The sequence below is a fragment of the Coturnix japonica genome, chromosome 6 (genome assembly GCF_001577835.2).
Source record: "Coturnix japonica isolate 7356 chromosome 6, Coturnix japonica 2.1, whole genome shotgun sequence".
In the NCBI taxonomy this organism is placed as follows: domain Eukaryota; kingdom Metazoa; phylum Chordata; class Aves; order Galliformes; family Phasianidae; genus Coturnix; species Coturnix japonica.
This window is the reverse complement of record NC_029521.1, coordinates 21,441,449-21,456,323: the sequence shown is the minus strand read 5'-3', so window position 1 is coordinate 21,456,323 and position 14,875 is coordinate 21,441,449. Positions and strand designations below refer to the sequence as shown.

Below are 14,875 nucleotides of genomic sequence, written 5' to 3'. Positions count from 1 at the left end.
CTCACACTTGTGTTTTACATCAGCCTTTAGATACCCTGTCTCATTGCAAACACAGAGTTCATGTTGGTTCAGATAGCAGCCCTGACCAGATGCAGGGTCCCAGCCAACTCTCTGCACCCCCACCCACATTCTTACCATAGCATTAAGGGCTATCAGTGTTTAACAAGTTAGGAACAAAGTGAAAGCCGCATGGGCACCATAACAAGGACATTATATATTGTTCCAGCTCTCCATCTTTCAAAAGAAGATTGGCACAGGAAAAACCCAGTCCAGGACCCATCCAAGGGTGCAAGAAGATTTAGTTTTAGGAATCCTTCACCATAGGCTGGGGCAGCAACTTTTCCATATGGGCTGGGAGATGTAGTAAAAGGAGTAGAAAATATCTCTGAAAGGTAACAAGACCCTTGAACCTTGAACTCTTAATACATTATCTCAGGGCAAAATGCAGAATTGAAGAGGCTCACAGACCCGTATATGTCCTGCAACTACCATCATTCCAAATCACAGAATCTTTAAACAATTAATGCCCCTCTTTAGGCTCTGTATTTCAAGTGGAAGCCCAAATTCATGGCTCTCACAGCCTCAACATATCATCTCTCTTCCAACCTGAATGTACAACAATGAAGCACCTCAGCCTGTGAAGCCATACTGGTAAAGGGGTTAGAACTGCAGGGAAAGACACTCTTAAATCACTTTCAGCTAGAAATTCGCAGTGCTTTAACTTGATCAGTCTGTTAACGATTTTAGCTGAGTACATTCCACTTTGTTATTAATGAGAGTCCTGTTCTTTCCACTCTTAGCTGCTCTCCTCACCCATTTTTCCTTTCTTTCACACAAACTCTTCTAAACAAAAAAATAAAAAAAATGCAGCCAGTATGTGAGCTGCAATACAGCTGAAGTAAAGCAAAACCTTTATCCTTAAGAAGCCATATCAGTAAGGGACAGGAATCAGAACTGTTGCCTTCTAGCTCTGGTTTTGACCAACAGCACAACCAGAAACAGGTTCCTCCTACCTCCCATGCCTTATTTCTCCAAATAAAATTAACAGCCAACACTACTTGCCATTCTTAGTAACCTTTGAAACACACAGTTAAATGAGATAGCATAAGATCTTTACGTACACAGTCATCACTGTTATGCTATAAGCACAGGATTAGTTAGGCTTGACCATAAAATATATGAAAACTAGAGCACAGACTCACCTCATACAGAGAGATTTTTTTCTCCATCTCCTAGTAGAAGCAGCATAGAACTACAGACAGGAGGCCCTGTTTATCCACATGGAGGTTACTGATCACAGATGTGGGGGATTTTCCAATCAGGCACAAACAGCAGGTAATGGCTAACAATCAATTAGAGCTCTCATTCTTTCCTCTCTGCACACCTGAGGTCCTTAAGCATCTTTGATAAGAGCTAAATAATCATGTCTTATGCATTCCTTTTCACCCAACACCTTTTTGCAAATCTCCATCCATATCAAGCTTTATCAACAGACCTACATTTGAGTTAGCTCTTCTTTGTAGATGGGGGAGCCAAAGCATGGGTAAGTGTACAACTCCATTAGGTGCAAAGGCAAGTACACAAATCGTGACCTGTGCACACAGCCTGTTCTCCTCTGTCACTCTGAGGGAGCATGTCTGAGCTTAGCCCATTTCTTTCTCTCAGCCTATGAGGCCATAGGAGCTCTGCGCTCAAGTCCTCTGTTCTACTAACCTCAATGTACTCCTCCCCCAGATGATCACAGGGCAATCAGTGCCTTTCTGGAGCAAATCAGCATCATCACTGACCACTAAAAACATACCATCACCTCTCTGGGCAAAAATAACAACAACAACAAAAAAACAAACCAAACTTCTTCCTTCTTCACGACAGACCCCACTAAAGAATCTGTCCCCTTCTTTATCATAGACCCATTTAGATACTGTTCCATCCCTTGGATCATCTTTGTGGCCCTTCTCTGGATGTGCTCCAACAGGTCCATGTCTCTCCTGTACAGAGGACTCCACATCTGCATTTATAGTGGAGACACAGAGGAAAAAAACCCATCAGGATAAGCTGTAAATCAGGCATGGGGAAAGGGGCAATGAAAGCACCCAGCCCTCACCGACAGGCTCCACTGATACAGGAAAGGAAGCAGATCAGTAGCCATCTTTGGGGGCTACTCACAGATACAAAATGGATACATTGAGAATGTGGTATGGACTCACTGCTGCTCACTGACGCAGCAGAGGATAACACCACGCTTCTCCCAGCCCAGCATCACCACTGGCGCTTGCTGGGGAATGTCAGGGGCACTCACAGGACTCAGGGAGCCAAGCAGATGAGAGACCACCTCCAGGAAGAAGCCCAGCAGCAATCATAGACAACAAAAAAGGGAGATGGTGTCAGCTGCAAGGCAGGGAAAGATGCTTCACCACGGCTGAGTGCACACTAAGATTATTTTGCTGTCACAGAGGGAACCCCAGACTGCAGGAGTTTCACAGAGTCAATGACTCCAAGCAGGTTTTCATATCAATATTTCAGCAGTGCCTGTCTTCCCAGTGCGGATTTCCCAGGCCGAGCTCCCCTCCCCACCTGCTGCAGTATTTTCCTTCCTTTAGCAAATGCCCACACTCCCTCTAGTGCCCAGCTCTGCTTCTCACACAGCAGCAACCCAGCACCTACAGCCTGCAACCCAGGGGGCCCAAATCATGCAGAAGCTAATTAAAAGTGCTGCTATTTTGGGCACGGAGGCGATGTAGAGCTCTGTGGATCCACCTGGCCAGTATTTGTGTCACATATCCAAATGCTAAGGGGAGAAAACAGTATGATGGACCCAGCATTAGAGACCCTGCATGAATAGGAGACAGCTTTGCCACTCATTCCAGTGGGAGAGCAATCAGCTCCCCTTCAAGACTGAGAGGGAGAAAAGAAAGAGTTCTGATTATTCAGCAGCAACCTTTTCTGATTTTCATTGTGTGCTGGAACTCAGTTGGCCACAAGGGCTGGGACTGACCTTAACATTTCTACAGCAGTTTATTGATCAAATACCTTTGAGACATACAGCCATCCTCTTCAAACACCCAGCAAATTATTTGCTTCCCTCAGTCTTGCAGTGCCCTAAAAATTCAGGAAAGGAAATACCACCACACCCTTCCTTTTGCATAGGAAATGATGCTGCAGTTTTCTCTGGATGTTAAGGGGAAGTAGGGATTTGGGAACCTATTTGCCTTGAGCTTATGCAGAGAGTTTAAGCAAACCAAAAAGTTTGTAGGCACAGTGCTCATGTCAGCAAAGCAGTATTTTCTAGTGAAGGAGAAGGAAGCTCATTTTCCCATGACCCTGTAGCTGTAACCCAAGGAGCAATCTTACATCAGTTTACACAAAGGATCCAACCAAATATGTTTTGCTGCTTTGGAGAACTTCAGCAGAACAGAATTCAATACTTCACAAGCAATACGTCATTTAATTTATGCTCTTGATTAGAGGCAGGCCAGACTCCACACCTTCAAACACAGATTCTCACTCTTGAACAGACCCCAGTGAAGCTCAAGTCCTAAATCCACAGCTGACGAGTCTTCTTGCCATTGCCCTGGCACCAATCCCAACCATGAGCTCAGGTTTAGCCTTCACTCTTGAAAAGAGATTATTGACTCAGGTAAGCACATATTGTTCTGTGTTCCATCTGCAGAGATTCAGGGAGTTGAAGGAGCATGATACTGTGGTATGACAAGTAAATTCTCGACTGTTTGCAATACCGGCTCCTAGTGTCTTTAGTACAACCAACACTAAAGATCTTAGCTATTTAAACTGTGTTTTACCCCTTAAACAACATTGCTTCCATATTTTATTCTAAAATCTCTACCACAAGTTCAGCTATAAAATTGGAAACTCTCAGGAAGTTTCATATTCCTGTAGCTTTGCATTTAAGGAAAATATTTGCCTTATTGCAACTCTTTTTTGGGAGAAGTTTCTCTGGACTACCATTAGTTCTCTGTTCAAACTCATTTTCAAAATACTCTATCATCTAATTGGATGAATGTTTTCCATTTGTAAATAAGTGAATAAAGGAATCACATAGCTGTGTCTGTTTGCACTCAAATAATTGTGAAAGCTTAGCCACCAATGTTAGACTTTATCTCTGAGTCCAAGTATTGAAAAAGGATATTGCTATGAGAATACCAACAACTTGCTTCTCTGGGCAGGAAAATGGTTAGGGGAATTGGCCGGCTTCACAGGGCCCACAAGCAAGAGCATAGCTCAACTAGGCATCAACTTGACTTGACAATGAAACCAGCCTGGAAAGAAATAGCCCAAAGTGTCCTTTCCAGATGCCCTTCTTCTTCTCTTTTGACTCAACACAACCATAAAGCAATTGCCCCATGAGAGTTTCATTTCTATTTCTCCATCTTCCCCACTGGAATATTAATTTAAGCAGATTGGCAAAGTCCTGTAGAATAGCTTTAGTGGCAAACTTCATTACTGGAGAAATGGAAATGAATCAAGACACTGTGACACAGCTGGTGTCCCTCCAGGGTCAACAAGACCACAACATAAGCAAAAGCCATTAGAAGAAAAAGATCAGTCTAGAATAGCAGTAAAATATATACAAATGCATTGAAATTAATGATTGTTCTACCACTATCTTACAGTCCAGGAGTAAACATTTTAGACTGAAATCCAACTGGACTGTTGGAGCAGTTACCCACGGCTGACAACTAGCTGCAGCATTCCTTGCTTGAAGACTCATTTTCTCCCCTTCATCCTTTCCAAGTGCAGCAGTACATTTGGAATTGCAAATGTTGCCCACCTTATTCTGCCCATTGTGCACTGCATTGTTAGGCATCTTAATGAAAAACTACCTGGCAGGCAGCAAGCCCATCAACTTCCACAGCTTGTAATTCACCATGGGTGTGAGTAATGTCTCAGCATCAAACCACCAGTACATTAGCAGATCACACCAGAACACTGCCAACAGCATTCAGAAGAATCATTCCCGGAAGAGACAGGCTTCACTTGGACAATTTGCTTTACACTGCCAGCCCTCAGAACTAGCATAAGGTAAAGCAAAAGGATCTCTGGTAGCAGGAGAAAAAGAAACACAGAAGCCTGTTCAGGACAGGTCTATCACCATGAGATCATGTCTATCTGAGCCTTAAAAGCCATTCTGGTGACTTGCAACACCACTTTCTTTGAGATTAAACTCTTCCTCAGTGTCCATTCAGACATATTTTGTAGCTGCTGTTGCACATTATATGCTCTCCTATCAATAAGATAAGCTTCATCTTTCTAATTCTTCTTCTGGTAGCAGTTGGCTACTATAGTAGCCATTAGCCACCTTTTCATCAAACTCTTCTGCCTAAGACTTCTCACATTCCCAGTCTTTGAGTGAATCTCATGATTGTGCTAACTCTAGGGATGACAACAGTAGGCTGGCATGATAAAACAAGGCCCTGTCCAGCCATTTACCAGCTCTCATCCTACCTTCCCCAACTTCCAGGGCGTAGATCATACTATAAGCATCAGTGCAATGGCTACATGTGCCTTAGGCAAATGTCTTCTCTTTGTTGTGGCATTTTAGCACATATTCTCATCTTTTAGTCTGAATTTTGGCCTGAAGTTGTTATTAGAAAGGAAATGCATACTGGGATGGGTGAAGCACACTGTGGTCATAAGCTGAGGCCCATCACTAGATAATGGACTGAAAACATCTTCTGGAAGTTAAAAGAAAACTAAAACTAAAAATATCTTTGCTTCTTACACTGAACAGATCAAAACACTGAACTTGCAGGGCTTACATCAAAAAAGCACAGAGTTAAATACTTCCTACAAACAGTTACATTCATAAGAGTGATAACTCTGAAACCTAATGACAGCTGGTGTCCCAGTGTACCATTTCACTGAGGATCACATCAACAGAGCAATCTGAGTGTTCTGTTTTGTGTTTTTTTTTTATCCTCTGCTTCTCACTGAAATCTCTTGAAAAAAAAAACTATTGTCAAGAAACAACATTTAAAGCTTTAACAACACTAAAAGTGATGCTGCTTATTTTTGTGGGTCCTTATCTGAGGTATATATGAGGGAAAAAGGGAAAAAGAAAAAAAAAGATAATCTGAGAATTCAGATTATCTTCACAGGAAGGTTGGAGAGAGCATCTGGCGAGCAGAGCAAGGAAAAATTTCATGCAATAACACAACCACCTAGAGAGAGGGGAATAAAGTGAAGAGGATACAACTGCTCACAGAACAGCACATTGGTACTGTGTGCAGAGTGGAACGCTTTTCAAACAGAATGGCTTGCAGATCTTTTGAGAATAATGCTAGCTTGCACTAAAAATTCTCCTTTTTTCAGAAAGGCCACAACAAGAAAACATTTTATCTGATCTACAGAAGGTCCTCAAGAGCTTCAGCAACTGCTCTCAACAAACGCTTTTATAGGACAGATTGATTCTTAAACATAAAGTCACCTTTTTCATATATCAGACCCAATGAATTAAGCCAAGTGCAGCTCCTGTGATAACAGACAGAGAACACAAACCTCATTTCTATGCTGAACATTATTTTTACATTTTCCTAATAATTACCACCTGAAGATCATCGGGTTTTGTATTAAGCAAAATTCTGCTCCACAACACCACTTTGTGGAGGTAAGCAGTACTATTCTCATTTAACATGGAAGAGGAGATTCAGCTGGGTTAATTGTCTTTCCTAAGGTCACAGAGAAAGCTCGTGAACAGGACAAAGCAGAGAGCCCAGATTCCCCAATCTCACCAGGCATTTGCCTCTGTTCTAATCCTGACCTCACTATCTGCAAATGGAGAACACAAAAGTTGGTTGCCTGGAAGGGATTATTTTTTTTTAATATGTTTAATATGTTAAATTGAGCTTTGAGCAAGAAGAGGCGGAGAGGAAAAAGAGGGGGAGTTGCTCTTAAAATAACAGTAGAATACTTGCAGGAGGTTCTAAATATTCTGGGTAACAGGACATACAGCAGCTACAAACATCTCCTTCTGTAGTGTCTGTACATATATATATCCCAGTTAAAAAAAAAATAAAACACCAAAAAGCAGAACTAATTTTTTATAACAATCATTCCCTCTTCTTTCTAAATCCATTCAGTCTTAGGAAACCCCCATTGCCACTGCTTGATATGAGATGTACTGCTTCATGGCACAAAATGTGATTGATCATGTTTTTAATAAATCATAAGCCAAAAAGCCTCAGTTCTGAAGTCTGTTCAAGTAACAGAAAACTGGTAAAAGCAATCCATTTGCATCTTTACTGTTTCAGTAGCCTAAAAGCAGTAGCAAGCAGATGTCCTACGTGTTCTACTTGATCATCAAGCACTGTCACGAGACATGAGTTAATCTTCTGGCCATTCTCACTCAAGCCAGCTTCATGCTGCTTTATGTCTTCTGTGAACAAGGAAAACATATGCTCCAGGGTGAGAGACTGGGAACAGAAGTGGCTGGAACAGAGGTCACACTAGTTCCCTGTGTGACCTTGGGCAAACTGATCGACCTCCCCATGCCACAGCCAACCCAACACTAAAACCAGGAAAAAACTGGGCTGCAGCAGAGTCAGACATCAGCATCAGCCTTCTGATAAGAAATGAAAGGGCTCAGCTTTGAGCATTTAACTGTCCCTCTGGAGTCATATAATATACTGCTAAAAAAAATAAAATCCAATTAATCACTGAATGCAGTGCGTGCTCTCCAAAAGACAGGAGTGAAAAGTCTCCCAGTGCCAAACTCAACTCTAGAAAAAAACCACGAGAAGCAACACTATTATTTCTTAACACGCATTTTCTTCCTTCCCACAGACAATACACTGGCAGCAAACACCAGTCATTTCCTTATGCTTTTGAGTCAGAAGCTTTCAGTGCGTGGTACCTTGAGGTGCAAAATCTTAATGGAAAGTCGTGAACAATCAAAAAGTTTTCCTTTATCACTTATGCCTTCTCTGTCATCTGGAGTTAAAGAACAAATGAAGCCAGTAATTAAAATGGCATATTTCTATGAAATAAGCAGAGGAAGGTGGGGGTATTTGGTGAAATCGTTTTCTTGCACCTTAGAAAAAATAACCTTCCCAGCCACACACACACACACACACAGATGCCAATAGAATGAGTTTTTTTCTACTACTTTAATCAGAAATACTCTCAACTATCAGAATCCAGGCTGGGAGGGGATGGGGGATTTTAGCTTCTTTTGCTCAATGCCTTTGATTCAGCACTGAAATGAAACAAAAGAGAGGGCATGTAGGTTGTTTTCTTTATTACGTGCCACGTTATATTAAAAATAAATAATCCCAGAGACAAGTGTAGTGCTAAAATATACCATGAGGCTGTTTTCTGTTGGATGTTTGCTTTCATCTTTAATGAGAGTGGAATTCATGTCTGGCAAACACGACTGCCTTTAAAAATTGGTTAAATCAAAGTAACATCTACATTGCTGTCAGCATTATTGCCTCAGAAATAATAAATAGAGAAAAACTTCCAGTCAAAAAACGTAAGGAGGTGGTTGAATGGCACATTATTAAGCCATAGCTGATGCAGAGATAGATAGGCAGATAGGCAGATCATTTGCTTTTTAATGACTAATCAATCTCATGAGGGATATATCTGAATATCCAGCTGATCTGTTCTGTGCCTCTAATTGCTTTATGCACATTTCCAATAGCAGCAAAACAATAAAAGAGGCATTTTCAAGGCAGCAAGGAGCTACAGTAATCAGAATAATGGGAATATTGTCACCAGGCATAAAGGTTTCCAGGAGCCCTTTAGATTGTGCCTGCCCACAGACTTTGCAGTGGAGTGAAAACAGCATTTATGATACCAACTTAAAAGAAACTGTAAGTCCTGTCCCCATCCACCTGTCGTGTGTCACAGCTGAAGGTGTGAGGGAGGGCCCTGCACTACCAGGGCACCACTGCGGGTTTGGGGATGCCCCCCCACGGCCCCACAAACTTTCAGGGATGTTACAGCTCCTCCTTACTACTGACTTCAGAGAAAAGGCGTGAGATGAAATGGATTTCCCACAAACTTTCCCCTGTGCTCACAACACTACCTGCCTCCTCTAGGAAACCCTCAGCATGCTGTGGAGATTTCCACCCCTTAATGAATTAATGGGACCCGTCTTGTCACCAGCACGCAGAGCTGTAAACAGGAGGCCCTCTCCATCACCATTCCATCACTTGCCCCCCCGGGCACAGATGCAGCGAAGCATGCCAAGGTGTACACCACATAGGAAGAGACAGCACGGGGACCTGGCTGTGCAGGACACAGGACAGGGGCAAAGCTGGGGGTCTTCATGAGCAATGAAGGGAGTGGGCTCCAGCACCTGGGGGCGCTCAGACTGCCGTAACCCCGCAGAGCTCAGCTGTGCAGGGTGGGGGTGCTTCTTGCTTTTTTTCCCCAGCAAAACTTTTTTCCTTCTGATGGGGCGATAGCTACGCATCCCATTCCCACTAACCCTAAGCACAAGACGCCTGCTGAGCTCCCTCCTCTCCCCCCACCCAAAGGAGCCAGCGCAGCCCCATCCTTCCCCTCCGATCCCACCCGAAGCGATGCGGCGGTACTCACGCTGCTGTTGTGCCCGGACCAGTGCACCATAGCTTGGTTGTGAGCAGCATCCCCAGTGAGCGCAAAGGTAGTGCTGCCCAGCCGGAGCTCCTCAGCCCCCCGTAGCCGTGCCGCTCTCCCCTCCTCCGGCGGTCCGCGGGGCTGAGCCCTGGCACCGCGCTGCCCCTCGGCCGCGGGCATCCCGCGACCGCCGCCCTCCGCCGGGCGCCCTTCGCTGCTCCTCTTGCTCCGTGGGGTCGCCGAATCCCGGCTCCCGGCCGCTCCGCCGCCCGCCCCAGCCGAGAGGGGCTCCTCGCCCCGCGGCCCCGTGCGGCCCCTCGGCTGCCCGCCCGGCAGCGGCTCCGCCGTCACCGTTGCCCCGGTGGAACCCCGCGCTCGGCCGCCCGGCCAGCTCCGTAATCCCCGCGGCGTCGGCGGCGGTGGCTGTCGCTGTTCCTGCCTAAGGCGAGACGAGGAGGACGGCCAGGAGGGCGATGGAGACGAGCAGGATCTGCAAGTTATTTCGGCGCCGGTGCAACACCAGGAGAGAAGTAAAAGCCATGTCCAGGCGAGGAAAACGGTGTGGCAGGTCGGAAAGCAGTTAGTCCCCTTCTCCATGCCTTTGCGGAGCGAGTTGGGGGGCTCCGAGAGGGAGGGGGGCGAGGCGCTGCGTTTAGGGCTTTTTAATTTTTTTTAAAGGAGAAAGGGGCCGGCTTCTAATTATAATTATTATTATTTGCAAAAGGTTCTTCTTTCTTTCGCCCTCCTTCTTTCTCTTCCCCCTTTCTCAGCCTCTGAGACGGTAACCGGAGGAAATAAAGGGGAAAAAAAATAAAATAAAAAGAAAGGAAAAAAAATAGAAATGAAAGGAAAAGAAGGAAAAAAAGACCAAACAAATCCTCTCAGCCCGGTAGTTGGATGCTGTTCCGTAGTGTTGGTGGATTTTTTTTTTTAATTTTTTTTTTTTTTTTTCAAAAGTGCTTTTCAGTGAAACTGTTCACGTTCAAGGATTTGATCAAGTGAGAGGGTAACACCACACGGGGGGAGGAGCCCCGAGCCCTGCCAAGCGCCGCTGAAATCCAGCGCCGAGTCACAGCCGCGCCGCCCGGGGCCGGGAGCGGGGCCGGGGGCGGGAGCATCACCCAGCCCTGTCCTCCTGATTCGGTGCGTGTGCGGCTGCCGAGACAAAGCAGCTTCCTTCAATGTTTTTCTCCGAACGTCTATTTACACGCGAGCGTATTTACAGCATTGTAGGCATTCCTCACCCTGTGTTTATCTCTGTACGTGGGCGGAGGCTGGGATGAGTAACTCCTGGCTCACTCTCGCCGTGGAGCAGCGCGCTCAGCCCCGCTCCACCGCCTGCTCCAGCAGCTCGGATGCGGCTGTCCCGAGCGGCGCTCCCCAGCCGTGTGCGTGGGCACCGGCGGGGCAGGGAGAGAGGCTGCGTGCGTTTGGGGTTTGGGGTCACCGAGAAAGGGTCGTATCTGCAGGCAGCTCACTGGAGCGTCGACTCGGGACTGTGTTGGGAAAAGGAAGGAGGATGATGGATCTCAGCTCGCGGCAGTGCAGCGCTGCCTCTCCCGGCGCAGCGTTTCTCCCATCAGGACTCGTGCGTTTTGCTGGCAGAGCCCGAGGAGCCTCCGCAGCCTCAGCCCCCGGACGAGGTGTGAGTAATCGCACGGTGCGCTGGGGCAGGCTGCCTCCTCCCACGGCTGCCGAGCGTTCCCCGTCTCCGGAGGTCACCTCGTCAGAGCCACCCGTGTCCATGCCATGTCTCCGTGGTGCGGTTCACTGCAGCAGCACGGCAGCGCTTTGCCTTCAGATCAAACCCACTATCGATCGACCTCCTACCCCTCCTTGCCTTATCCTTTCAAAAAGTGTCAATAACTCGCATTCTGTACAGCCTCCCACTCATCGCATCAGCCATCCTCACCGCTCAACAGTTTTCCCCCTCCTAACATGGGTCTCCCATCCCGGCAGGGAGTGAAGGGACAGAGCACGAATGGGTGATCACTGTGCCTGCCTTGGGGAGAGCCAGGGGGGTCCTTGCCAGCTAGTGCCCCACGTTAGCTGTACACCTTGGGCTGGGGATAGGAGAGGAGTGAGTGAAGAGGGCTTAGGGTGCCAGGTGGTTGGAAGAGCTTCAAATCCCAGTGTGGAGAGAGAAAAGTGGGAGGCTGGGGTTTTGAAGCAAATCACCCACTCCCAACTCAGTGGATGTTATTTCTAGCCTGGAATGGGCTTTTCAAACTGCACTGACAAAACATTAAGTAGTTGGCATTTTGTTTGTGCGGGAGCAGTGATGTGGGCCTGAGCCCATCCATGAACACCCGCACAATTTGCACACACCAAGAGCTGGAGTTGTGCTGAGTGGCCCCCAAGGCTGCGCCCTGCCACTGCTGGCAAAGAAATGGCATAGTACAGGGAGGTGAAAGGATGGCAGCACTGTTCCCAGGTTGACTGCTGTGAGAACAGTGTCTCTGGGCACATAGTATCCACCACCTGCATCCCAACTCTGGATCTTGCTGTCCCTGTCCCCTGCAAAGGGATTGCATTGCCCAGCAAATGCCATCCTCCCACAGTGAGCCTGCTGCTGTGACACACAGCCATTATCCCCAAGTTATGGTTAATGTTTCTCCAATCTCACTGAGCCCAGCAGCAGCACTGCTCCTGATCATCTCTGGATGGTGATCCAGAACCACTGCCACCACAGAGCTGCCATGGGGATAGTAACAGCACTGCTTAGCTACTCTGCAGCCCACTCAGTCATGTATGTCTTCTCAGCTTCATTGGACACTGTTTAAGATGCAGTTTTTGTCCACACCTGGATCAGCCACTCATTTGTGCAGTAGCATCTCCATAATCCAAAGCTACCAATGCCAAAACAGGACTTGTGGACGCATCTCCTTTCCTAAATACTACCAACGCAAGTAATTACTATGTGTCCACCACATCACTCTGTCACCATGAGAGCCCAGCAGTACAGAACATAGTGCAGAATGCCATGGGCATTCTTTGTGGTGTGCTCACCAGCGCTGACTTTAGGGAAGTGCTACTGCCAGCCCAACAGCAGCTCTCTCCTACCCTGCAGACTGCAGAACCGCTGCTTGCAGCTAATATCACCTTCCTCTCATACCCTATCAGCAAAATTACCCCAGCTCTCATTTCTCAGGTAGATACCTGGGCAAGTGTTTTTAAAGAAGATGCTGAAACACCATCATTTGAGCCTGTTTATTACTGTTCAATAGTGAGGCATGGCTGACATCCCACTGATGATGTGGGACTGTCTATCAAAACCTGCTCCCTCCAGAACCTTTGGTCCTTGGCAGAGGCCTCAGTGCCAAGGCAAGAAGCAGCACTGCTCTCTAATCCTTTTCCTACTCTGGAAGACAAAGGTAACGTGAGCAACACCCCCATCTCCTGCACGATCTGCGAACTGCGTGCCCATCACCAGCACACAGAAAAGAGGATTTTCCCATTTGTGCCAGAGTATGGGGTTTGCTTCCAAACCTGGCCTCTTGCATGGCAGGGTATCAGGGAGGAGGCCGTTTGACAACCCTCGATTTGCACAGTCTATCTCCGAGAACAGAAATGGATTTCTCCAACACAGTATCCATTACAGGCTGTTTTAATCCCTGCTCTAATCCATTACAATCTGCTTTAATCCCTACCCAGCTGCAAACATCCATTCAAAGAAGCAGGGGTCGGTGTTATATTTGGTTGGTCCATGTTGGTTTTTAATTGATGTAAGGCAACCATATGCCATAACATCCGGCAACGCATTAGATTTCCGAGTAAGCAAGAAATTAAATGTTCTGGAAGGCAAATTGTGGCACAAATGTAAAGTAGCAGAACATGCCTAAAACCAGCTGGGAGCTGGGTTCAATTAAGGAGAGAGAGACAATTGGGAAAGTTATGTTTGTTCGGAGGGGATAATTTGGATGGAAGAAGTTTAATGACACTATCTAAAGTTAGAAGGAAATAGAGCCTAGCTATTATTTCACGCCAAACCCTTCTAAAGCACCAATGATCATTTGGGGTTTTCACTGATTTTTTTTTCCTCCTCCTGTTTTGCAACTTTAACTTGATGAAAAAAAAAAAAATGAAACCAAAGATTTAATTCCATCAACACATATCCAATAACCTCAGCATCGATACCTGCACTGCTGGCTATAGACCTACTCCCCAGCACCCCTGACCCTTCTGGCTCACCCAGCACTGCCCATCGCTGTTCCATGCTTCCAAAGTACAGCAGGACCAAAGCAGAAAGCCTTTAGGACACCACATATATGTATGCGAGACAGAAGTGCTCCTTCAGAAATGCTCAGACAGCTCTCCACTGTCTTCACCCACTGTCAGCATTGCTCAAAAGCTGCTCAACCTGCAGAGTACAGACGAAGGGCTCAGCAAACCATAGAGAAAGGCAGAGTTGTTCTGGACTCCAGGGAGATTCTGCAGATTTTGGGTCATCTTCCTACTCAATGTTGAGTTCTGGTGTTGGTCCTAAAGCCAAGACAAGAAAATCCCATTCTGCTGACAATTTTCAGTATCATCAGAAATGTCCACAAGCTGATAAAAGTAGGAAAAGTGCACAGATTTGCAGTATACACAAAGATCAGCTATGTACTACATAAGCTCACTACACTGAATGCACTGCATGTTGCAGGTCACGTACGTTCCTGTGTTAGAAACCCCACTCAGAAGTACAAGATCCTGTCTCCCATATTTCATATTACCCAAGTCCACAGTAAGATCCTACATTTTCAGAAGTATTTGCCAAGTTTTTGAAAGCGTGCTCCTTGGTATCTCTTAGAAGGTATTATTAGGTCAGGACATTCAAACTTGCATTCTCTCTTTGTCTCCTGAATTCAAAGAGCCCCTCTGGAAAGCTGGGTCCAACTGTGCCATGTATAAAGAAGAGAGGCATAATCGTAGCTTAGGATGTTATAATATCCACAAACATACTGTGAGAAGTAAGATATCCCCTCTGGAGAAAATCTGATTAAAAACAGGGAATGTAACTAATATTGACCTGGTCATTGATTCAGAAGGCGTAAATGACTCTAATCTCCCTTCCTCTCCCAAGGAGTGCCTCTCATTTACAGGTTCCATGCAGAAGAGCAATCCTCTCTTCTATTAGCAGCTTTGTGCACCTCTCGTCAGCTTCTCATTTCTGGTTGTTAATGAAGCTTTGCGTCTGTGATTGTTTAGGGGTGGTTTTGCCTCCAAGAAGCACAGCACAAATGCTGCTTTGCTATGAAAGAAGATCTTAGTGAACCTGAAACAGTCTCTCTGTACTGCTCCTTCCCTAGGGAACAGTGGGACCTGGAAAGGT

At 46.1% G+C, this 14,875-nt stretch overlaps 1 protein-coding gene across 1 annotated transcript in view; it reads right to left on the bottom strand.

Annotated features, from left to right (window-relative positions):
- Window positions 1-10,794, bottom strand: part of SORCS3 (sortilin related VPS10 domain containing receptor 3) — a 261,834-nt gene extending 251,040 nt beyond the window's left edge. The window contains exon 1 of the mRNA XM_015867276.2: window positions 9,562-10,794. Within this exon, the coding sequence (XP_015722762.1) occupies window positions 9,562-10,158 (597 nt within the window). The 5' untranslated portion in view covers window positions 10,159-10,794. The remainder of the gene's footprint in view (window positions 1-9,561) is intronic.
- Between the last annotated feature and the right edge of the window lie 4,081 nt (window positions 10,795-14,875).